The 25,621-nt window shown below is 37.8% G+C and overlaps 1 protein-coding gene across 1 annotated transcript in view; it reads left to right on the forward strand.

The window, feature by feature from the left end:
- The window catches only part of FSIP1 (fibrous sheath interacting protein 1), a 291,934-nt gene extending 266,692 nt beyond the window's left edge, over nt 1–25,242 (forward strand). Inside the window, exons 12-14 of the mRNA XM_044660033.1 lie at nt 24,068–24,569; nt 24,688–24,771; nt 25,202–25,242. Of these exons, the coding sequence (XP_044515968.1) occupies nt 24,068–24,569; nt 24,688–24,771; nt 25,202–25,242 (627 nt within the window). The remainder of the gene's footprint in view (nt 1–24,067; nt 24,570–24,687; nt 24,772–25,201) is intronic.
- The last annotated feature ends 379 nt before the right edge of the window (nt 25,243–25,621 follow it).

Consider the following 25,621-nt stretch of genomic DNA (forward strand, 5'->3'; position numbering starts at 1 on the left):
AATGGATAATAAAGCTACTCTTCCCTCTCCGGGTTGATTACACTAAGAGTAAGGTTTGATTATTACCTCTTAATGCTCTCTTCCTCTCCTTCTTATAATAGTATTTGTCCCCTCACCCTCCCATGCCCTCTTTGTGTGTAATAGAATATTCTATTTTCTTATTCACTCAAGTTTTTCTTGGTGTCCCCTGCTATTTACCACCTCTTTCCCATCCCCCACGCCATCTTAGATTATTTAGTGTTCCACCCTCACCCTGTGAATTATTCTTCTGATTACTATAATAGTGAATATTATAATAGTGAATAGAGTTCACTACAGAGAATTATACATAACATTTATCTACATAGGAATACAGATAATTAGATCTCACTGAGGCCCTTAAAAAGGCAAATTTAAGAATTATAAGTTTTCTTTCTTTTCCCTCTGTATCTTATTTACCTTTTCAGGTTTCTCTCGATTTTTGTGGTTCGATATCAAACTTTCCATTCAGCCCTGGTCTTTTCTGTGCAAATACCTGGAATTCTTCAATTTTGTTGAATGCCCATACTTTCCCCTGGAAATATATAGTCAATTTTGATGGGTAGTTGATCCGTGGTTGCAGGCCCAGCTCTCTTGCCTTTCTGAATATCGTATTCCAAGCCTTACGGTCTTTTAGCGTGGAGGCTGCCAGATCCTGTGTGATCCTGATTGGTGCTCCTTGATAATTGAATTGTCTCTTTCTGGCTTCTTATAAGATTTTTTCTTTTGCTTGAAAGCTTTTGTATTTGGCAATAATATTTCTAACCGATTTCTTCTCTGGGTCGAATGTAGTGGGTGTTCTATGAATCCTTTCGATGTCTATATTGCCCTCTTGTTGTAGGACTTCAGGGCAATTTTGCTGAATAATTTCTTTTAGTACGGAATCCAGGTTTCTATTAATTTCTGTTTTTTCTGGAAGACCAATTATTCTCAAATTGTCTCTTCTAGACCGGTTTTCTTGGTCTGTCACTCTCTCATTGAGATATTTCATGTTTCCTTCTATTTTTTCAGTCTTTTGACTTTGTTTTATTTGTTCTTGTTGTCTTGAGAGATCATTAGCTTCCAATTGCTCAATTCTAGCCTTTAAGGATTGATTTTTGGCTATAATCTTTCGGTTTTCGGCCATAATCTTCTGGTATTCCTTTTCAATCTGGTCATTTCTGGTGTTCAATTGCAAGATTTTACCTTTTAAACAGTTATTTTCTTGCCAGATCTCTTCCATTTTCCTCAAAATCTCAGTTTTGAACTCTTCCATAGCTTGTGAGGAGTTTTCCTTATTTGAGGAGGGTCCGGATGCTTTTTTGTTCTCCTCCTCTGTTTGCTCGGTTGTCTGGATTTTCTCTGTGTAAAAGTTGTTGAGTGTTAAAGGCTTCTTTTTCTTGTTGTTATTCTTTCTCTTCTGAGTTTCCTGAGACTGGGTAGCCATCATTAGCCCAGCCGCTTCTCAGGTTTATCCTCGCGCTCAGTGTCTGTCCGCGGTCTATTGGCTCCTGAGGTCTGAGTTCTGCTTTTTTCCAAGGTCAAGCCCCTTGGTGGACCCCCTTGCTTGATCCTCTGCAGGAGGTTCCTTTACAAGTCTCAGGGAGCTGCTTCCACAGTCGTATACCCGTCTGTACTGGTTCCTCACTCAGGTTTTCAGAGCTTTAGTTCCTGGCTGTGTCTACCTCCACCCACGCCTCCGCCCGTGCCTGTGCGCTCTGCGCTGGGCGTCCACTCTCTGCTCCCGCGCTCAGATTTCGCTTGCGTTCTTTGGCTTATTGGGGTCCTAAATCTTGCTGCTCTCAGGAACAGGCCCCAGAGCTGCCAATGACTCGATGGGTGCCCCAAACTTGCTCTATTTCTTTTTAGCTGGCTTCAGAGCTATAGATGTTGTGTGTGGAGGGGGTGGGGGTGGGGCGGTTGCTCAGCCCGCGATTTAGTGAGAGCCCTTTATAGCCTGGAAATGTCTCGATTCCACGTACCTTCCACGCTGTGCCCTGTTGTGGGGTTCTTCCGTTCGTCTGGACTTGTTTTTATGTCCCTTGAGGAGTTTTGTGTGTTTTGGTCAGGAGAGGTTAAGAGCTGCTTCTTACTCTGCCGCCATCTTAACCCAGAACCTCCATAAGCTAGTGATTTCTACTCATAGGGTTAGCCTATTTGTTATTACTATGCTTCATTAATATAATTATATAATTACTTGGTGATTAGAGAGTAAGATAGTTATCAATAGCAAGAGAGCCAGTTTTAGTTTAATGCTTCATCCCCTCCAGTGAGGAGGGGGAAGGGGGCATCAATTTAACGGTTCAGGGTCACCTTTCCTTTATCCTAAAACCTTCATTAACTACTCTAATTTTCCTTATTAATTCCTAATATAACTTTTTACCTTCAAATCTGTGCCTGATAATTATTTGGGAAGATACTTACAATTCAGTCTGTATATTTAGTTTGAATCCTGTTGGCTGCCAGTTTAAAGAAGATCTCCTCTGTCCTCAACAGTTAGATAGCTAGCTGTTATATCTCCTCTAACTGACCTGAGAGGAATATAAATTAAAGAAAAGGAACATTATTGGGATTTCAGCCATAACAGAAACTTACCAGAAGAATCTTATTCCTGTCTTCATTACCAACTGAAGCAGAAGCAGTTAGAGGGGGAGGGGTTTGAGAATCAGAAGTGTTTTACCCCCTCCTTTCCTCACTGTAGCCTGTCAATCTCTGGCTCTTGACTTAAAGCTCTATTTGGCCCTGACATATTTATCTGCTTCTCCAAACTATCTGTTATTATCATCATAATACAGTTCAACCAAAGCTCCTCTCTCCAAAGCTATCAATGATCTCCAAATTGAAGAATCTAGTGTAATGGCCTTTTTCCCATCCTGATCTTTCTTTATCTTCTTATAGTCTTTGATCCTGGTGATTACCCTCTTCTCCTAGACACTCTTTCTTCTCTAATTTTTGTGACATATTATTCTCTTCTAGTTTTCCTCTCTGAATCCTCTTTATCTTCTTTGTTATATCTACATGCAGAGTCAGAAATCTTTCCCTTCCTCTCCACCCTTACTGCTGCCACCATTATGTGAGCCCTTAATACTTTATCCATGTAATACTTTATTCAGTAGCCTATTGTTGATATCCTTACTTCAAGTCTCCCTTCATTCCAATTCATCCTCACCTGAGCTGCTAAAGTAAATTTTCTAAAGCATGTATGATAATGTCACCTCCCCAAGCTCCCAACCTGAACTCAGTAATCTTCAGTGGTTCCCTGTTACCTCCAAGATCAAATATGAAATGTCACATTTAACATTTAAAGCTCTTCACCACCTGTGTTCATCCTACTTTTTAAAATCATTTTATACTTTACTACCTTCTGAGTTCTTTAAATCAAGCAACAACTGGCCCTCTTATTGTTCTTTGTACTTGAAACACTATCTCCTTTACTGGCTTGCCTTTCCATTGACTGCCCCTCATACTTGGAACGCTCTTCCTTCACACTTTTATCCCCTGGCTTCTTTGGCTTCCTTTAAGACTTAGTTCAAATCCCACCTTGTGCAGGAAACCTGTTCTAATCTCCTTTTTCTCTTCCTATTCCTCAAGTGGCTTCAAAATTACTGTTGGTTTATTTTACACTGTACGTATCTTTTACATGCATAATTGTTTGTATATTTTCTCCCCCATTAGAACATGGATTCCCTGAGGTCAGGAAATATGCAGTTGCCTTTCTTTGTATTCCAAATACTTTTAGACCTGGTTATTATACAAACTCTTGAGGTCTCAGCAACTTAGGAAGTCTAAGGCATGGAGGAATTGCTACTTGCATTGGTAGAGAGTGTATTCTTATCAGTAAAATAATAGGCACTTTACATACTAAAATATCAAAGTAAATATAACAATGCAAGGAATTATTGCATCTTACTATAAAGTGACTTTTCCAACCAGGTCTTTATCACACCAAGTGAAGGTAGGAATTTCAGAATCTAATGACTGAGATATTGAAAGATGATGGTGCTCACATAAACTTTGTTACCTTGGTTTTTCTGTTACGAGGCCTTCCCTGAGAATTAATTATGGGAATTGACCAACTCTGAGAAGCTGCCCTCCTTCCAAGCTTTTGGTTCCAGTCACTAGGAGCCTGATTTATATGGGCTGGTACAGTCATCCAGAGAATTTAATAAATTTTCCCATTCAAATTGACTTAACCCTGGGAAAAATAGGACATTAAAGGAAAAAAACATAATAGCTAGCAACTAACCTGTGAAATAAGGAAATCTAAACATTTGCTTATGAGAACCATTAGTAGTATATACAATATTTGTGATAGAATGGTGGGACATGTCAACTGAAGAAGACTTTCTCGAGCCTCCTATGCTATGTAACTGGAAAGTACAATGAATTTCAAAAAGAATGAATTCAAAAGACCTGAATTCAAATTCTGGCTCTTCCATTTATGAAATGTGTGACAGTGGGCAAGTCCCTTAACTTTTTTTTCATGTTCTCTTCATCTATGAAATGAAAAGTGTTGAAATAGAAGGTCTTTAAGGTTGCTTCCAAATATCTAAAAAGTATCATCATGATCTGTCGACTGTGAAACATTATAATGTAACAATATCTTCAAACCAGGAAGTGATTCCAATTTCTTGGCATCCTCAGGATTTCATGATACAGGGGGAAAAAAAGATAATTCTAATAAACCCCATGTCCGAGAAAGGCTTCAAAAGGCATCTCTTATAAACGTGCTCTTGACTCAAGCACTACCTTTATTTCTTTGGGCTTGCCTGTGCCCCAGAGAACACTTTCTTCTCTCTTTGCCCATCTCCTTCCCCATAGGCTGCTATAACTACCCCATTTAGCAAGCCACTGAAAGATTACAAAAAGAATGATTAAAATTGCTGTAGCAAATAATCAGTATTTTTCAAAGAGTAGTTTATACTTCCCTTCTCTTCCTCTATTTTTTCTGTTGATAATAGCTCACCTTCAGACATGGCTTTTAGGTTTAGCAAAATGATGTCCTCACAGCAACCAGATGAAATTTAAGGTAGATAGAACATATAGGTTTAATTGGGGGTTAGGGGTCAGGCTGTTATTTAATTATCGTAGAGAGATCCCAGTAAGGAAACTTCTTTTTGAAATTGAAGTTAGCAACTGCTCTGCAGTTAATAATCTAAAAGAGTTCCTGGTGGTCCTGAAAAGTTCAGCCTTGCATAGGGTCACTCACATAGCCACTATGTGTTGGGCAAGACTTGAACCTATGCCTTCCTAATTCAAGAATCAGCTCTTTAATTATTATGCCACAGTTGTCTTTCAGAGCAAATGCATTTGTATTCCTATTTTGCAGGGAGTAATAATAATAGCTAATATTAATATATTGCTTACCATGTACATACAATTATTAGCTCATTTGAACCTTACAACAATCCTAGGATGTAGGTATTATTATTATCCCCATTTTGCATATGTGGAAACTGAGGTATAAAGAGGTTAAATTATTTTCCCAGAGACCCCTAACTGATAAGTATCAGAGACAGAACTTGAATTAAATTCTTCATACTTCAAAACTCACATTCTTTTCTTTCTCTTGGTATTTTTACTGTTTCCACATTGTTTCTCTTTTCTCCCCTTTCCTTTTATTTTCCTCCCCTTCCCTTGAATTTTCTTTTAATTGAACATGCTACTTTTTAAAACATTTATTTATTGCATAAAATTTTATATTAATAGTTCTAAATTTTAAAAGTAGGATGATTTTATATTTATGTGTATATATGTATATATACATATAATCAACCTGTATATATTCAACCTGCTTTTAAAACTAAATAATTTAAATATAAAAATTTATTAAAGAAATATAAGATGCTTAAAAATATTAATTTAGGAGATGATGGAACTTGATAGGAAAAAAACATTCAAGGCTACCAAATGTCTATACTCTCAGATAAGGGAGGTATAAATCAAGGCCTTTTCTCTGTTAACTTGATTTCATGATTTTGTTTTCAACTATAGTTTCCTACAGGGAAGATGCTATATTTATTCATGTACATGTATATGTGTGTATGTATGTATATATATGTATATATATACATATATATATATTACAAGCTATTTGTGGGTATAATTGAAGGGACTGAATGTAGTAAAAGACTTCTGAAAATAAAGAGTCATGGCAAATCCCAGCATATTCAATTAAGTCAAGTGTGGTGTGACATACAGCCTAAAGTATCCCTGGAGTAGTATCTCTGCATATTCATTTCCTGACTTCAGCTTTATTTTTAAGATAATTGTAGAGCTCTTACCTGAATCCCTGATCTTTCTGTTGTGTTTTTTCTTCCTTAACTGAAATTATCTTTTTAATTATAGGCAGAGCTTGTGGTTTCCTACTTTCTTTCCACTGCCCTGGCAAGCAACTGGTGTTTGCAAGGAGAGAACTTTGAGCTGATAGGCCTAAGAGATGCTAACTCTTGCATAGGGTCAGAGCAAAAAGGAAAATGCCTTCTCTGCCTCATCGCCTCCATCACACAGACATTCTCTCGTACATTCCTCTGGACCCCCCACTGCCTTCAGGAATCTTCAGCTACAGGGAAAAAGGGCTGAACTTTGGTCTTGATGAAAATGAAACCAAAGGGGTTTAGTGAATTATTAATCTTGCATTTTGAAGCCCTCTCTTTTTCCCTTACCCCCATCCATCACTTCCTTAAAAAGAGCCAGGAAGAGGCTTATTTTAATGAAATAATGTCCCCTTGATTTGTGATTATTTTTGGTTCTAATTACCTTTCTTTCGACCAAATTGAATCCATTTAAGATGTATGTTTACCAGTGTGGTTTGCTTGACATGAAACATCAACACTTCCATAATTGGGCATTCTACATTTATTCATAGATAAAAAGGAGTGTTCTTGGGAAGGATTTTGAAGTTCATGAACAATATCTATAGGAAGAGGTAGAATTTTGTGGAATAAAAATCAATTAGTAAAGAACATTAATGCAGTTTTACCCTTGTCCTTTCTTTCTTACTTTCTCCCTCTCCCTTCTTCTCTATTTAAAAAAAAAAGATCCAATTCAAATCAAGTTTTAACTTTGGCCCCTTGCTTTCTAGGAGGCTATAGTCCAAAACAGTGGTATGGACAACAGATTTAAATGCCATTAAATTAATAAGTCCCATGAAAATATTTGTTATATTTAGACTATACAGCTGCACAGGCCAAGAAAGCTAGACAAGCCCCCTTTTGTATCTCCTGAGAAATGGATGAGTTCTCTAGGCAAGGTATGCCTTTCCCACATTTTAGATTCTTAATTTTCCTACTAACCTTTCTTTGGAAAGCAATAGATCAGTGGGATCAGTGAATTGCTTTCCCATTAATGATAGAATTCATCTATTTAACCTGGCTTTTGGGTTTGACATTTAAAAGAAGATGATGGCTCAATTGGAAGGATGCTGCAATTGTATCTGAAGAGAGGCCTAGAACTCCATTGACCCTCTGCAGGCAACATGTGCAACTAAGGACTAGTATCAGATATAGATGCAGAAGGAGAGCTAGAATCTTGATTAGAAAGAGAACGGGGAAAAGGATCAATGTCTTAATAGAAGGTTAGGGAGGAAGTGAAGAAGGATGGCCTCATGTGCATTTGGAGAGATGATACCACATTTGTAAGCTATTTATTATTATCGTTCAGTCATTTCAATTGTATCCAACTTCATGACCCAATTTGAGGTTTTCTTGGAAATGATACAAAGGAATTGCCATTTTCTTCTATAGCTCATTTTACAGATGAGGAAACTGAGGCAAATAGGGTAGTGACTTGCTCAGGGTGTCAAAACTAATCATTTTGTGAGGCCAGATTTGGATTTAGGTTTTTCTGATTCCAGGCCCTGCACTCTATCCACTGCAACTAAGTTCCCCATAGGTTTATATATAAATATATATATATAAACATATATATATATATACATATATGCAAGTAAGTTTGTGTACATATACATGTACCCACACAAGCACACACATAGTCCAGATCTTGCCATATGCCATTAATTTCCTATTATAGTAGGAAACCATGTGTACTGCAGAATATCTCAGACCTATCTGTCGGTTGATACTATCAAGTCAATAGGGAAGGTGGGACTCCCCAGATGGAAGAGTTGCTTGATGTCCCCCAGAATAGGAAGCAGTTTTCTTGACTGTTGAGAAGTTCTGCTATTAGTCTATTCTGCATTTTGGAAGGGTTATAATTATTGAGAAAATTATTGAGATAATTATTGAGAAAAGCCCTAAAGGATATAATGCTGTGCACATATTAAGTATGTATTAAAAGTTTTTGGAATTCAGTTGAATTGAAAATAAACCCAATGCCTGTGTTAGAGACCAGGACCAAATTGATAATGGATTATGGGTATAACTGATATATGGTAAATGATATGGGGAGAGGAGAAGAAGATATCAATCCCTCATTATTTCTTCAGGATGCTATGTCCTTTTAAAAAACAAAACGGGGAGAGAAATGCCCATTCTAGTTACTATAGACAACACAGCTAGAATCACTAAATGCTCCCTAATACTCACTAATGAGCATAGACAGAGTATTCCTAGTAGGGAGGTTTATAATTTGTGATCTAGTTTATTTGGTGAAATGAAATGGGATCAAAGCACATTAATAATACACTTTCAATAAATGTATTATAAAAATAATGTTTTCTAGCATATGCCATTTCTGCCCAGAAAAATTTGTAATTCTGTGTCATTTTATGTTGCGAATGGTGGTGGTGGTTGGGAAGGTGGCATTTGGCAGCTGTCAATCTGTCAGATTAAATCAGGTCATGTTGCCAGATTAGAGAAGTTAGAGGTAAAGGAAGAGCCATTGTTGAAACCTTCTCTTGAAGGAGGAAGAAGAGGGACCATTTTGTCCACTCTGACCTTATTTATCTCCAAAAATGCTACCGTAGTGAGAGCTATTTATAAGTATAAGGAAATTCCAGTCTAATAGTCCTCTGTCAAATGTACTTGCTTTTCTTACTCAAGAATGTGGCAGCTCCCTGGCAAAGCTAGAAAGAAGATTCAGGAAGGTCCAGTCAGAAAAGCTGCCAGGCCCAAGTCAAACCTTTTGCTACCCTTCCTCCCTTAGAAACTGTCCTGGCTGTTTTTCACTTTGGTTCTGACTAAAAATTCTGGTTTTTCATGAAATTCTGAATTACCCACTGCTGTTCTTATTAGTGTCCCTTAGATAGAAGATGAATTCAAGTAGCAAACATGTTTTCAAGCGAAGTAGGGTATCCAGTTACCCTAAGAATCTGCTTCTTTTTCTTTAATGCACATATGAGTAGGAATAGGTAGTAAATATTCCTGTCAGTCAGCTGAGGTGGAATTTGAAAACATTCAGGGGACAGCAGCAACCAAATATTTTAGATACTCTTTTCTGAATTAGCCTTTTGAGAAGTGAAAAAAAGATGAGGTTTTAAGATTGTTTCCAGATTCCCCAGCGCCATAGGAGCCTTCACACCTGAAGCAACACTTTGCTTTTTCTTTCAATTAAGTCCAAAAAATGCTTCTCAGCTTGCTCTCTCTTACCACCCAGTGCAAAAGAGACTTTTACAAGATTCTTTCTGTTTTGCCCTCTTTAGGCAAGGTTCCCCACATTTTTAGACCTAAGTATGATATTTTTCTGATATTTTCACAGACACTCTTCTGTTTGTAAAAGGATGCTTTCTTTCAGAGTCTTTTACTGAGAGAGTCAATGGCAATATATATTTTAAATCTCCTGGTCACTGGTGCTTATGTAGTGTGTTAAAAAAGGTTTGATGAAGTATCCAGGGAATACTAGGACCTCTGGTGTAAGGGTCTGGTGACCCTTTTCAGGGTTGCTCATCTACCTTAAGTGTCTACCTCTCCCCCAACTTTCACCTGTGCCTCTAAGAAGCTGTAATGTGTATGGTGGTCACTTGTAGATAAAACTGTCTTGACAGATTGGCTAAAGCAGGTTTGAATTCAACTGGCAGGCCTCAAAACCATTGGTGAATTTGAGGTGATGTCTACCCCAATTATGTGAAGACTTCCCACAGTGGAATGGGCAGATGTGAACAGTTCATTTCAGTGGTCCCAAAGGCAGCTGAAGCAGGTACTGGTGGAGAGCTTAGATCTTGCTGAGATACAGAAGACACCAAGGTCATCTACTGTATCCCAGGCCATTGCCAGTTGCCCTGAGTTTTGTGTTGCCCCTGGACTTGGATGACTTTTGGAGAAAGTGTGAGGATGATTGTTTTGTGCAACTCTTTCTTGCTTAAATTCAACTAAATTGAATGTTAGGATGTCACTATGGTGATGTTATTGGTCCCCTTCAAAAATGAAGGACAAATGACTATCAAATGAAGGACAATAACCATCAAATCTTGCATTTTCCCCAAGTGGCTCTTAACTTAAGTCATAGAAATGTGCACTTATACAATGATTTCATATTATTTAGGAATGTGTCAATAAGATCCTACAGATAACATTGCTAGATAACATCAAGAAGTTAAAAGGCTACACGCAACAAATATTTTTAAATTACAAAATCGAGAGGGGGCAGCTAGGTAGCAGAATGGATAGAAGGCCAGCCCTCAAGTTGAGAGAACCTGAGTCCAAGGAATCTGACCTCGGACATGTCATAATTGTGTGACCCTGGGCAAGTCACTTAACCCAAACTGCCTATCCCTTGCTGCTTTTCTTTCTTAGAATTCATACTAAGACAGAAGGTAAGGGCTATGATAAGTAAGAGTAGGGCACCTCATATAGAGTAACTAGATTGGTGAAGGATAGAGAGCTGGCCTTAAGCTAAGAACTGGATTCAAGTCCTGCTTCTAATACACGTATTGCCTGGGTGACCAGTCACTTTAACCTTTCAGTGCCCCAGGCAACTGAGTCCATAAATTACAAATTAGTTATAGGTATACCTTGAGAGAAGGAATTCTCATTACCAATTGAAATCATAAGTTAAAAAAAAAGGAGCAACTAATCTGGGATTTAAAACCTATAGAATATGATGAAACTAACACATGACATAGACCTTCTGGTTTATAAAAAGGAAACTTGCTTCCTTAACATTTAAATAAATTGTAATACACTCATTTATTCATTCTGTAACCAGTTATTAAACTCCTATCACAAGTCTTGGAGGAGAAACAAAGATATCTTGACCTGCACTCGTGGACTTAAAACATCCTAGCTTGCTTTGGGTCAGATTCTTACTTACATGTCTAATTATTTTACAAATCAGAAGACTGAGTAATTAAGTATTTTGAAACATTTGCATTTGTTGGGTTCAATTATAGCTTGTTAGTTATAATATGATAATTATAGTTTATATTGGTAGACTCAGAATAAGAGTATCCAGTCCAATTGGTCATTATAAAAAAAAAGTCAGTCAATTTTATCAAACTATCAAATCAATTTAGGTAAATAATCCTGTACACTATTTTTTTCCTCCTTTCTGGATTTTATTTTTTATAAAATTTCATGAATGATTAGTTGCATAAATACGGCATATAGGGGCAGGTAGGTGGCTCAGTGGATAGAGAGCCAGGCCTGGTGATGGAAGATAATGGGTTCAAATCTAGCCTCAGACACTTCCTAGCTGAGCTGTATGACCCTGGACAGTCACTTAATCCCAATTGCCTAATCCTTACCATTCTTCTGCCTTGGAACCAATACTTAGTATCAATTTTAATTAGAAGGTAAGGGTTTAAATTTTTAAAAAATAAATACAGTCTATACAGTGACTAATTATAATGTTTATAATTTAATGCCCATAATAAATGAAATTGTATGTCCAACTGATTGAAGCATACATCTTGGTTTATTTTGCATGCTTCCGATTCTTTTCCACTTTGTTTTTGTTTACTTTTTAGTATGTATACATTTAAAAATCAAAATACCTTTCATCCCTTTGACCTCAATTTAGTTAAATCAGCAGTTGATTTAGGGAGATTTTACATTTTCATACAGTAGATTGAAAACTAAAAGTGATAACTAAGATTAGAAGAAACCCAAGCATGTTTATTAGATCTGACTGACTTCCTGAAGGAATGTTTCCTATATTAAACAATCAGGAGGTGAAAAAATTTGAAACTCTCACTACCATCTTTCTTCATTCATCTACTTTTATCCTATGGTGTTGACTTAAAAAAAAAAAGACACTTATCTTGTCAGACTTAATACAATCCATATCCCATTCTAAATAAATGACTCAGCACCACCATCTAGTGCAGATGCTGGAATTTTTTTGAGCAATTGAAAGTTACAAAAGCCTCAAAATTGCCAATATTAACATTCCCTAAAAGCCAGAAAATATTCCCCTAAAAAGGTTAGGGGTTTTTTTGGGGGGGTGCTTTATTTGTGAGTCTTTGCTTCTTATTAAGGGAGGACTTTTCTCTGCCGTGGTTTTAGGAATTTTTTTAGAGCATAAGCAGATTTTTATAATTAAAATATAAAATATATTAAGGACTCTGAGCTTTATTCAACTCAGTTATCATGGAAGAGCAAATTTTATTTCTGTGTGAAGATTGTAGCTAAGAGTAAAGGGAGGTGGTTGACTTAGAACCAGACTTCCAAACGGAACTTTAAAGTTGTCCTTCCAGTGTCTTTGGGTAAAGGGAGTGGGTTGACTCCTGGAGGATACTTTTGGACAGTGATGGCCTTAAATATGCATGGATTAGGTCATTTGAACAACATGATTTGAGAAACACCGTAAGTATATCCTTTCCCTTCTAACTGTTTTTTTCCCCCTACTGGCCTACCCATAATCTTGTGGTATCAACATTGATTTCATATTAATATATTTAACCTAGCCTTGGGTTTGACCTTTAAAAAGCTAAATAATAATTCCTTTCAAATTAAAGAATTATTAATGTATTGTCCAGCCTCATATTAGCCAGGATGAATTTACTTGGTTAAGTACCTCATGCTACTTCCTCCCTGATCTTTCCCCAGTTAGAAGTTGATCTCTACTTTCTCTGAATTCTCATAGTATTTTCTTTGTGAAATATATGTGTGTGTATATATAAAAATATTTCACATATACACACATAGATACACATAGACTACATATATGTATACATGTAGATATACCTTTGATGTATCTTTATATCATATCTATGCTTTTTTACATATCTTTTTATATATATATATATATGTATATATACACACACACACACACACATATTTTTTCAATCATTCAACAGAATTTATTGAGATACTGGGGTATACCGGTCCCTACCTTCAAAGTTCTTGCATTCTGTTGGGGGATGAGGAAGTCGGGGGAGAAGAACAACATGGATACAACCTAAACCCATGGAGTGGAGAGATCATCAGCAATGGGGAGGATCAGGATAGACCTCTTTTTTGTTGGCATTTGGGCCTGAATCTTGACACAAGTTAGGAATTATAAGAGGTGTAGGTGAAGAGGGAATGTATGTGATATTTTATCTTGGATTTTAGTTATGTGTAGAGTTGTCTTATCTCCTCTGCCTGCTTATTGGATTGCAGCAACATTCTGTTGGAAAAGTTGCTGAATTTGGAGTTAGAGGACCTGGATTCAAGGGCTGGATCTGCCACTTATTCCCTGTGTGACCTCTGTGGTCTTTAGTTTCTCATTTGCAAAATGAAAAAAAACTGGACTAGACAGTCTTTGAAGATATCTCCAGCTTCAATTTTATTTATTATCCTTGAAAGAAGAGGCCTTGCCTTATTAATTGCTATCTCCTCCACTTGTACTTTGCAGGCCCCCGTAAATATTAGATGTAGATTTATTCCTAAACCTTTTTCAAAGATTCATGTTATCAGGGATAGGGCCCTGAGGAACAAGAGAGGTTCCTTTTCTTGGAGTATAAGTCTAGGCTTAGATGTGACCCTATGCTGGGGAGCCCAGGAGACATGAGGTTATTGAATATTTTAACAAGTTCATTGTAAGAAAGGCAGAGAAGCCTTTAACAGAAAGTAAGGATGGGTTGACAAGGATTCTTACTAGCTTCACAATTTTCTCAACAGTGGATCCTGGGTTGCATGTCCGTCAATGGAGATTGTTCATTTGGAGAAGAGAATGGCTCTCTTCCCCAGATGAAGGTCCTGTATATGGCATGAGCTTTCTTTGCTCATATACTGCCAGGGGATATGTTTAGGACATGCCAATACTATAACTGCAGGGATTCTGGAATTTGCATTAATACTGTCATCTGGAAACAGAGCTTGGGAAAGATTTGGCCTATCTTAACTTGAAATTGATCCTATTGTTTTTAGAATAAGGGAAAAAGATAAGAGATTTCCCATGCCCCATAGTGGTAGAGGTGATACATTGGATAGAGAGTTGACCCTGAATTCGGGAAGACTTGAGTTTAAATCTGGCCTCAGCCACTGGCTGGCTGTGTGTCTCGGGGCAAGTCATTTAACCTATTTCTGTCTCAGTTTCTTCCACTGTAAAAATGTAGAGAATAATAGCAGCTGCATCTCAGGCTTGTTGTGCAGATCACATGACATAATATTAATTTAGCATTTAGTACAATGCCTGTTCCATAAGCATATGGAACCTACATAATAAACCTACATAAAAGTTTATTCCTTTACTACTCTCCCAGAGGATCTTTCTGCATGTGAAGAAGAGAATTAAACCTCATATCAAAAGAATATTGTGGGCGCAGCTGGGTTGCTCAGTTGATTGAGAGCCAAGCCTAGAGATGGGAGGTCTTGGGTTCAAATGTGGCCTCAGACACTTCCCAGCTATGTGACCCTGGACAAGTCACTAAACTCCCACTGCCTATCCCTTACTGCTCTTCTGCCTTGGAACCAACACACAGTATTGATTCTGTGTGTTGTAGCCTTAAAACTAATAGCTTTAAATTTATTCCCAAGAGAAAGCATGACCTGTTAGTATGATATTTGGTCCGTGCTGTGCTTAAGTAGTCAATGGTGACCTATGGGCCATGTTCAGAGGTGGTACTCCCCAAGGCCAATGGTCCCTAATATCTCTATATGAATATGTTATAGTACTTGAGTGTCTTGCTTTTCTTTGGATTGTCATCCTTTATCAAGAAGGATTTTGCTGAAATGCAGGCATGCTACATGCAGCATATACATACACACATGTAATAGAAAAATACATACCTATACATACATATGTATGCATATGTGTATATGTATATATTTAATGGGGCCCTGTTTTTCAGATTAGCTAGCTTTAGAGAATTGGACCAGAGGAAAAAGGACTTAGAATAGATTTATTTTGATAGAAGGTCAGTAAGACTGCAGATAGTCTTGGAGTTTAGGTTGCTGTAGTTGCCTGGTGAAAGGATCTTGACTGATAAGACTTTCAAAAAGTCACATTAACACCAGGAATTTTATTTTGAGTGGAAATTAAAGACTCTGTGTGTGTGTGTTGGCGGGGAGGTGGAGTAGATGGAGAGAGCAAGGGAGATCCAGAGTTTGAACCCAAAATGGATTAAAAACCCAAATGGCCCATAGGCAATCTCAGTGGAAATCATGGGTCTAGTTTAGATTTTCTGAGCAAGGGCAGATATCCAGGGCATATAGAGCATATTCAAGGAATCAGCAGTGACTTATAGTTGATGGTGCTGGGCAGTTTGTATACTCAAACATTTCAATTATCTTCCATTCTTCGTCAGCAGTCCCAGCTCCCCAGCAGTGATACTTGAGGAAGATAGACCCTGAAGGAGAGTGAAAAGTGGCTAGTAGGTAGTATGAAGATATAGGATACCTTAGAAGTATAATGATGAGAGTGGTTGGGTTGGAAGGGGAAAAGAATCCTGAAGGAAGAGGTAGAGATGCTCTATCTAGAGAATGATACAAGTATCACCAACAGCCTGGTAGGTTTTCTGAAAGTTGGTCTTAGGCACTGGGATTGATTACTCTGAGCAAAGATAAAAACTGACTCTGAGTACTGAATAGTTTAATGTTTAAATTCAGTTGGTAGCATAAAGTGACTTTTGGATGGTTTTCTCTTTTTAAAAGTCTATATTAAGATTTATATCTAATTTTATATTTACTTGTATTGACTTGGTCTCAAATTCTAATAGCTACTGTTAACACCTAAGCAACCAGTCAGTACTGTAATTACTGGTATGATAAAGAGAGAGAAACTCACATGAGAAAGAGTATTGACTGAAACATAGACTAACCTGAGAGGATTCTGCTCTTACCGCTTACTTAAGTTGGCCATCATGAGACCAACTGATCATCTTGGCATTTCTACTTTTATCTTAGATACTTAAGGGAAGTGGAAGGTAGGAACCAGACTGATTGAAAATTGGTCTTAAGATCACAGATAATTAAAGGAGTTTTTCTAGTTCCTGAAGGCAATCCAGGTTGCTCCCCAATTCATATTTAATGCTGGGTCCAATTCATTATTCATTTGTAGTGTCTGATTTAAATACCCATACTGATGGACAATTTCCATAGCTTGTCTTTCCAACTCTTTGTCATCATGTGGGCAATAGAAATATTTCATCTTTCTTGTATAGATAATGAGGTCAAATTCTTTAAAAAACTTTTATTGAAACCTTTACCTTCCATCTTAGAATCAATACTATATATTGGTTCCAAGACAGAACAGTAAGGGCTAGGTAGTGTAGTGGTGGTTAAGTGACTTGGATAAGACCTCGCATCTCTAGTCCTGGCTTTCAATCCACTGAACCACTGTTTATATTAAAAAATGAGTCTGGCTACCGACTTAATGAATTTATTATGATTTATTGATAGACAATAGAAAGAAAGGAGAGGGAGAGAGAGAGAGAGAGAGAGAGAGAGAGAGAGAGAGAGAGAGAGAGAGAGAGATTTTAGAAAAGTATTACTCTAATCTAAATCCCTCATTTTGCACAGGCAGCTGGCTTCCTCATTCACCATTCATATATTCTCCTCACTCTGCCCTCCTTACTGGTGTTCCATGCTGACAATTCAGGCTGATGGTGGAGGGGGATACCAGACATGCAAGCAGTTGCCAGGGGATGGTGTCACATTTGTGACCCCAGAGGGGGTGGATAAATTTTTTACACACCACCTAGCTGCCCCAGACTTTGAAGGTTTTTGAGGCTTGATACAATTAGCATAATGTCATCTACAAAAAGGAGCACCTGGAGGACCTCACTATTCACAAGGATTCCCTCTTTTCGGACTCTTCATTGTAACTCCTTCATCACAATGGCAAACATCTTTGGCAAACATATATCTTCCTGTTTTTGTGATCAAAAGGTCTTTGAAAAAAGGTTATTTGTTTTTATCTTTGAAGGCTTAAATAATTTGAATGAATATATAACAAGAAATTGATGAATGAGAGCCTACCTCTAATAGACATGTGGAAAATATTCAGCCATGGGATCTTTGGAGCATGTGTAGATATTCTGTGACTTTCCAGTTGGCTTGCCACATGATGAGGAAAGATGTTTTGACTGGCATCTGAGCTAGAACTGAGCTTGCATATAAAAGGCTCTAATCATTTGGCCTTATTCTATTTATTCCTGGCCATGTTCAAATGAGAAGGCAAGGACTTCTGTAGGCTTCCAGATGGAAAGAGAGTTGGCCTACTCTCTCCACTTAGATTGACATGAAGCCACAAGCACACAAACTTCCTTCTCTGTTGTCTATTTTTCTCAGATGTAGCAGAAGGAATTTTTGAGATGGAACAGATCAGGCTACAAATTTATGAGCTTTGAAAGGTTGGGAGAGTCCTGGGGGTCAAAGAACTGGAGTCCATGCCAAAGGTTGTGGGCAGCTGAGTGTAGGGAGGAGTGAAGCCTGTTTGATTTAGCCAACAGTAGATCAAGCAAGATACATTTTCACCACTGAATTTGCTACATTTGGAAGTAAGCTCAGAGAGATGAGTTCTTTCTAGCAACCACTTTAAGTCTGACCCAGATCTTTCCAATAACCAAGGTGGTAGAGGGTAGAAGAATGCCCCTTTCCCCTTTCCTTATATGTGTGTTTGAACTTCTGTTTTTGCTATGTCTTGTCAGTAAATGTATCCCTATTGTAAATGTAATTGATGTTAATTGGTTACATGTTACTGGGGGCAGTAATCCAGTTTACATTTTATCTTGGCATTGGCTGTCATCTCTTTTTAGCAAATGAGTTAAAGCTTTACTGATTAAGATTCTTTCTGATAAAATAATATAATCACTGATATAACTTTAATTGGCAATTCATATTAGGGAAAACACACCAGGATGGAGACTCAAGCAGATGACATTAGAAAGTTTACCCTTAATTCCTCAGAGGTACTCCTAAGAGACTATGGGGAACATGTAGCCAGTCTTCTGGAGTACCTGATTTGCCAATGCAAGTGCTTATAAAGGCCATCTTGTTGAAAAACATCCTTTAAGGAAACACTTATCAAATAAAATGCTTTTTTTAAAAAATCAACAAATAATAAATACAATGGCATCTTGTAGTCTCTGTCTTTGTCGTTTGGTGTAGATGATAATGATATAGCTCTTTGTAGAATACTGCATATGAAAGCTTACCTTTTCCCTCTTAATATCTTCATCTCATATACCTTTGATGTATAGGTGATTTTGTTAGATTAGAAAGTAGTTAATACATAAGTTATTGATCACTGATGATTTTTTTTATCATAAAAAAACTCCTTACCTTCTGTCTTAGAATCAATTCTAAGTTCCAAGGCAGAAGAGTAGTAAGGGCTAGACAATAGAGATTAAGTGACTTGCCCAAAGCCACATAGCCAGGGAGTGTCTGAAGTCAGATTTGAACCCAGGACCTTCTATCTCTGGGCCTGGCTCTCAATCCACTGAGTCACCTACCTGCCCCCTTCATCACCTTTTTAAAATAGTAATAAATTCCGAAAATTTCCCCCAAGTGTATGTTATCTTCTTCTCTTCAAATACTTTATATATTAATCCTTCAGTCCCTTTACAACTATATCAGTTTCAGCATGAATCTGTTCTACATGCATTAGGTTTATCCTAGCTACTTTTCTCCATCTTTGTTCTCTTTAGTACATTTCTATTTAAGTACTGAGACTGTGGTATTAGAATAGAAGTGGATCTGGTGGATCCTGGTGGTCTTTGTGATGAGAATAATTTGTTATAAATATCTTTGCTGATCTTTTGCTTTTTTCTTCTACTTGTTGCTCTTCTTTTTTTATCATTAAAAAATCCTTGAAATAACTTTGCTTAATTAGACCTTACCAAACTTTCTTTAAACTAATTTGACCCTCCACTGGCTTTCTCTACTTTATACAAAGATACTTCTCATACTCATCCATAATCTGTTGTAGGATTTTACAAAGAAATTGACATTCTATCTTGTTGTCTGCCATCTCTCTTTGGCAAGTGAGTTAAAGGTTTACTGATTAAGGTTCTTAATGAACACTCATTCTCTTCATAATAACTATATTAGTTAACCTTCTGCATAAAACCATTATAACTGGTTTCAGTGTTGTTTGTGCTGCTCATTACTTATTTTATCAATTGCTTGTGTTAATAGTATACTAACAAAGTATGCTCATTATAGCTTTGTTAGAAAATTGGATACTAGCTCCAGTAAACTTAATTTCCTCTTTTAAAAAATGAATATTTTTGGTATCTTTCATTTTTGTTTCACTTTTGCTGATACACCTCTTCCCTCTCCCCTCAAAACAAACAAAAAAGGAAAAGAAAAAAATTTCTATAAAACCAATCAATACATTACCCAAGCATAATTGGTTTCATGTCTGAATCACTTGTCCTATACTGTATAATAATGTTCCATTTTCTCAAGTCTAAGCACAATTCAGGTTGTTGATTTCACCCAAGAATTCTTATGCAGTTTCAGATTAACTTAGAGATGGCCTCTCAAACTCTGAAACCACTATTAGTCATAACTGATTTACCACTTCTGTTTCAGGACCCTAAATTAGAATTTAATGTTAAATGAAGGTTTTCCTTTCTTCTTTCCCCACAGTATTTGAGTTACTATGTAGTCAGATTGATGGAAGCATAATGAACGGTTTCTTCAGTTTAGTTTATACAAATGGACTCCAAGGGACAACATGTAGAAGTGCTGCTCCAGATGTCAAATATGCATGACTTAAAATAGCAGAACACAATTTGATGGAATGCTCACTTCAGACTCACAGTGAATACTGCCATTTTGGGTGCCTATGTGCTAGTGACTGCTGCCTTTGACTTATGGTACTTCTTTCATCTCAGCATGAGCTTGAGAAATGGGAAAATAGCATAGATTTGGGATTGAGGTGGACAGGGAAGAAAAGCAAAATACTGGAAATAGACCTCAGGAACACCTTTCCTTGAATCTTTAACACAAATAAATGTCTCTATTAAAGTGGAAGCAATTCATTTTGTGCCCACCAGCCTCTGGGGATTTCCACGTTGAGGATCATGATTTACTGGGCTAATGACAATTATAGGCCATCATTTGTACATCACTAGCCTCTTTTGAAGGAGAAAATATGTTCTTGACCTTGCTGATCCACAAGCAAATCAGAATGGCTTTATATTAAGTGAATTTCCAGAATCTTGTAATTCAGTTTAAATTAATATCAACATAATTAATATTAAATATATATGATAAATAGTAATAAGATAATACCAGTAACTTAATAAATCAATATAATTGGTGTATGTTCATTTTTAATCTGTTTCCCTATCTCTCTATCTATTTTTAGTAATGGATGGATGCCAGAATTCCACACATTTAAAAGGGGTGATGGATTTTGGTGATCTTTTCCAGTACACCGTCTTTTGGTTTACTCCAAAAAAGTTTTGACTGACAGCCATTGAATATAAAGTCCTGACATTTCCTTTGGACAGCTTCATGCTTTGATGCCTGGGAATGATGACTTTATGATTATTATAGCATCACTAAAACTTAGGTGTTAGTGACATCATCTGTTGTCACAACAAGCAATTGAAAGTCCACTCCTGCTAATTAAGCAGAGTTGAAAGTGCACCTGAGTTGTTTGATTTGAATCTGAATTTGATGTTATTTAAGACTATTTACACAATGCTCTCTTTGTGCCTTGATCATTCAAGGCTCTGACTTTCCACCCTTTATTGCCTATTGGCTTGATTTCTCATTACTAACCACTTGGTGATAGTGCCTCTTTGTCAGGGTGGGTCTTTTCAGAGATTCAAGTGCTAGCCAAAAAAATGATATAATATATCAAGCAGAAAGATTACATTTTCTGTTTTATGATAGGGACTTCCAATTACATTAGTCAATGATATAGGCCCGATTGCCTTGTCAGCAAGTCATAAGTTAAATGATTTGGACCACTAAGTGCTGGGGAAACTAGTTTTATGACATGGGAGGGGTTTTGGGGGTGTCCAAGTTCTGTTTTTCCTTAAAACTACAGTGAGAGCCAAATAAGTCCCCTTGCTTGCAGAGCAGTAAGGTAATGACAATATATTTTTCTCCTTCAGGATGCTCTGACAGCTTCAGATTTCACCTATTCACAAAACCTCTAGCTATTTAACAAGTATTTATTACTGTGTAATAGGAGGGGCACTTAGGGTGCAAATATAAAAATGACACAAGCCCTGCCTTCAAGGAGTTCTTGTAGCATAGACCCCTGCCTCTAGGCAGGCAAGGGTAAAGGATCCAAGTTTACCATTAGTAACATCAGAATTTTAGAGTTGAAAGAATTCCTAAAAATGATTCAGCGTTTATAAATGAAGAGTTTCAGAAAAGTTAAATGACTTGTGCAAGGTCACTTAGAAAATTAATGGAGCTTTGAAGTCTCCTGATTTACAGCCAGTGATCTTTTCTCTATGTCATGCTATTTCTCAAGATTGACATGGGTGGAGGGTAGACTCTCTCGTTGTCCTCCTAGAATACCAAGGGAAGAGAAATAGGTCAGCATAAACCCTATGATATGAAACTCTTCTAAAACAGATCTAGGACTGTATAAAAGGTACCTCTGGCCATTGGGGACCAGACACCTGGGCAATGACTTGATGAATTAGACACTAAGCTCTGAATTAAGCCTCAATGCTGCTTCACTATTATCCCTCCCATTATATTTCATCCATTCTTTAAGCAAACATTTGAGCACCTACTATGTGCAGAGCATTGTCTCTACCCTGTTTAAGAATGGTTACTGGTCACTGATTGCTAGCTAATCCTTCAACCCTTTGATATTCAAGGCCCACCATAGTCTTACCTACAAACCATAATAAGTATCTTAGAATGAGCGGAGTTTATCTGGGTTCAGTAAGTCAAAGTCTGTAGGGTTTTCCTAATAAGGTGGTGTGGGTGGAGCCAGGCCAGCAGACACTGGTGATTCTTTTTCAGGAGTGTGACTGAGGTTGAAGGAATTTGAAAACAGGTGAAATAACAGCTGGTAATTGGAACATTTGGGTGGATGCTTGGTCAAGTAATTCAGAAGTCAAGGTCAAAGTTAGGTATTGAATCAGTAGAAAAGGCAATTAATCAGAGTCAAACCAAACAGAGGGAGGTGGAACGAAGTCCCTTGCTGAAGTGGTCATATGGTATAAGAGAACAAGCAGAGACTTTCTTAGTTGGGAAAAATAAAGGGGTTGATGAGGTTAGAAGCAACAAGAGTAAACTTTTAAGGAGAGTGAATTACCTTGAAATGTCTTCCTTCCATGAAAAGTTTGTCCTCTTAATAGTAGCCTGGGTCCCTCCATGATGCCCTCTCTCTGCTGAGTGGCTCCACCTACATTTTAGGTGAACATGAGAGGGGTAACCCTTGCGAAGCTGTAAGGGAAATGACTGCATTGATAGGTGTTTTGACAGGAAGACAAAAAGGGTTGATTTGAGGCACAGAAAGCAGCCCCTGAGACTTAAAGCAAACCAAAAGCAATAACTTGGCCTTGTTAGAATGGTGGAATGGTATATGTATAAAGAATCATGACTCCAGTGTAAGGGCCTGTGATCTAAGCAGCAAAGTAAGAATGGAGATTGCCTTAAACAGGCTGTTTCGTTTTTAAAATCCAATCAAGCTCACTGAATAATGTGAAACCGGCAGTGATTTACCTCTACTCTGTTGTTTCCATCCTGTAGTTTTCCTCACACTGAATGCAAGTTTTATTGCACATTTGAATTGATTGTGTTAGAATGCAATGGCCAAAACTTGGGAATGGGGTATCTATTGTTAGAGAAGGTAACTAAGTGTCAAAGCCCAGACTGAGAAGAAGGAAGGAAGGAGAGAGGAAGCTAGAAAGGGAAGGAGGAAAGATGGAAGGGAAGGAAGGAAGGAAGGAAGGAAGGAAGGAAGGAAGGAAGGAAGGAAGGAAGGAAGGAAGAAGGGAAGGAAGGAAGGAAGGAAGGAAGGAAGGAAGGAAGGAAGGAAGAAAGGAAAGAAGGAAGGAAGAAAGGAAAGAAGGAAGGAAGGAAGGAAAGAAGGAAGGAAGGAAGGAAGGAAAGAAAGAATCATTCCTTCCATATGCCAGGCACTGTGCTAAGTACTTTACATACATTTCATTTGATCCTCACAACAAATTTTTTGAGGTAGATCCTATAATTATTCCCATTTTTACAGTCAAGGAAACTAAGGTAGACAGTAGTTTAGTTAGTAGCTTGACCAGGGTCACATAACTACTACCTAAATCTGGATTTGGACTCAGGTTTTCCTGAGCTGCTTCAGAGGGATAGACTTGATGATAGCACTGAAAAGATAACCTCCAATTCACCATTTGATAGGATTTGATAGGATTGGGGTACAGCTAGATACATGTCTAATCTGTTTGTTGAGTTATCTTTTCCTAAATCTAAGATTATGTTATTCTCCTATCAAGGACTGGCCTTGAGGTAAGGAAGACATGGGTTCTAGTCTTGCCTCTGACACATACTATGTGACCATGGACAAGCCAATTAACCTTTCAGTATTCCAAACAATTTTCTAAGCAATGCTCTAAGTTACAGAGAAGTTACTGATCTTCATGGTAAAGGGAGTTTCCATACCAAGAGTTTCTAGTGCCAATAAAAATCATAGATCTGGACTCCCGAAAGGTGGGAATTGTCTTCCATTACTCTCATATCTTTCTTTGCACTTAGCACGATACCAACTCTTCAAAGGTACTCAACAAATACTTTCTGGTTAAGTGACTGGTTATGTTCTTTTTCCCCCTCAGATGAAAACAAGAGTTCTTTCCGAAGAACATCTGAAGACTCTTCTAGAGAAATGCATTTTGGAACAAAGTTCAGACAAAGATAGCAGAGATGGTAATGAAATACGACCTGAATCCATCCAGCCTTCAAGTTCCTTTTTCCTTCGCTTGCGAAGTGAGTCACCAGCTGTCAGCAGAACTGAGGGTGAGAATGAAGATGTCCTTGAAATCAGAGAATGTGAGTCCCCTGGCTATTATCTTACCAAAGCATTGGATGGTCGAGAGCACATACCGGAATTTTGGATCATTGAGACAGAGGAAGATGAGAGCCCTAGGCCTTCAGGGGATATAATCACTAGTGATGGAGAAGGTTACTTTATGTCAAAAGCCCTTGGCGTCGGCAGGCTGAAGAGGCCTTCTTTCCTGGATGATCCTTTATACTGTATTAGTGTGGACAGTGGCCCATCACGTGAAGATGAATGTCTGAAGTTGATTGATTGTTCCACTGAAAGTCTGCCTGGGACTGGTGAGTTCTAGAGAAGATGAGCTCTTGTTAGACATAACCAGCTTACCTTCTTTTCTAGTAAAACATTTAACTGATTAGTTAATGATCAAACTTTTATTATACTTCTGTTGTCTGCCAGGGGATGATGATACAAAGACAAAAGCAAAAGTCATCCTTGTCTTCAAGGAATTTACATCTTATAAAGAGGGAAAACAGATACAAGGTTCATCCATACAACAATATAGTTCCTCAATGATAGTCTTTTTTCTTTTCAAACCCTTACCTTCCATCTTAGAATCAATACTGTGTATTGGTTCCAAGGCAGAAGGGCAGTAAGGGCTAGACAATGGGGGTTAAGTGACTTGTCCAGGATCACATAGCTACGAAGTGTCTGAGGCCAGATTTGAATCCAGGACCTCCTGTCTCTAGACCTGGCTCTCAATTGTAAAGGGTAAAAAATTATATTGTTGGATTGAATATTTAAAAAAGGGTAGATACAGGAATTGAATAAATATCAATTCCAAATGATTTTTTAGCAATTTATTTATAAAATATAGAAGAGAGTGAAAGTAGAAAAATGAGAAGAGGGCAGACTAAGCGATCTAGCTTACCGAACTAGATTATGTGTTCAAGTCTTGGCTTTACTCCAGCAGGACTCCAGAGACCCCAGCCGAAGAGCCTGAAAGTCAATTAACAAGGGTTTTAGCCACGAGGCCTCCTCCCAATCAAGAGGCCCCTCTGGAGGCTAGTACCTCCAGGGAAGCTAAGGAAGGGAGTCAGGCTTTTTTTCACTCACGACATAGTAGTTCTAAGGGAATGATTTAAGAACAGTCTCACCAAGTCCAAGGTCTCAGCCAGAGCTCCTTCTGGTCTAGTTCAAGGTCGAAAAGAGAGAGCTCCCCAGAAGTTCTTGCAATTTATCAAGACCAATTCTTTCATCACCTTCCTATGCCTTCCTTCCATTTCACATGTACCAATTACAACAAAGGCTTTGCTTAGGACTGCCCGGGGGCAGTCAGTCAATTCTGATTCGTCACCCACTCTTACACACATGGGTCACATACCTCCCCCAC

This window comes from Gracilinanus agilis, chromosome 2, assembly GCF_016433145.1.
Source record: "Gracilinanus agilis isolate LMUSP501 chromosome 2, AgileGrace, whole genome shotgun sequence".
Classification (NCBI taxonomy): Eukaryota; Metazoa; Chordata; class Mammalia; order Didelphimorphia; family Didelphidae; genus Gracilinanus; species Gracilinanus agilis.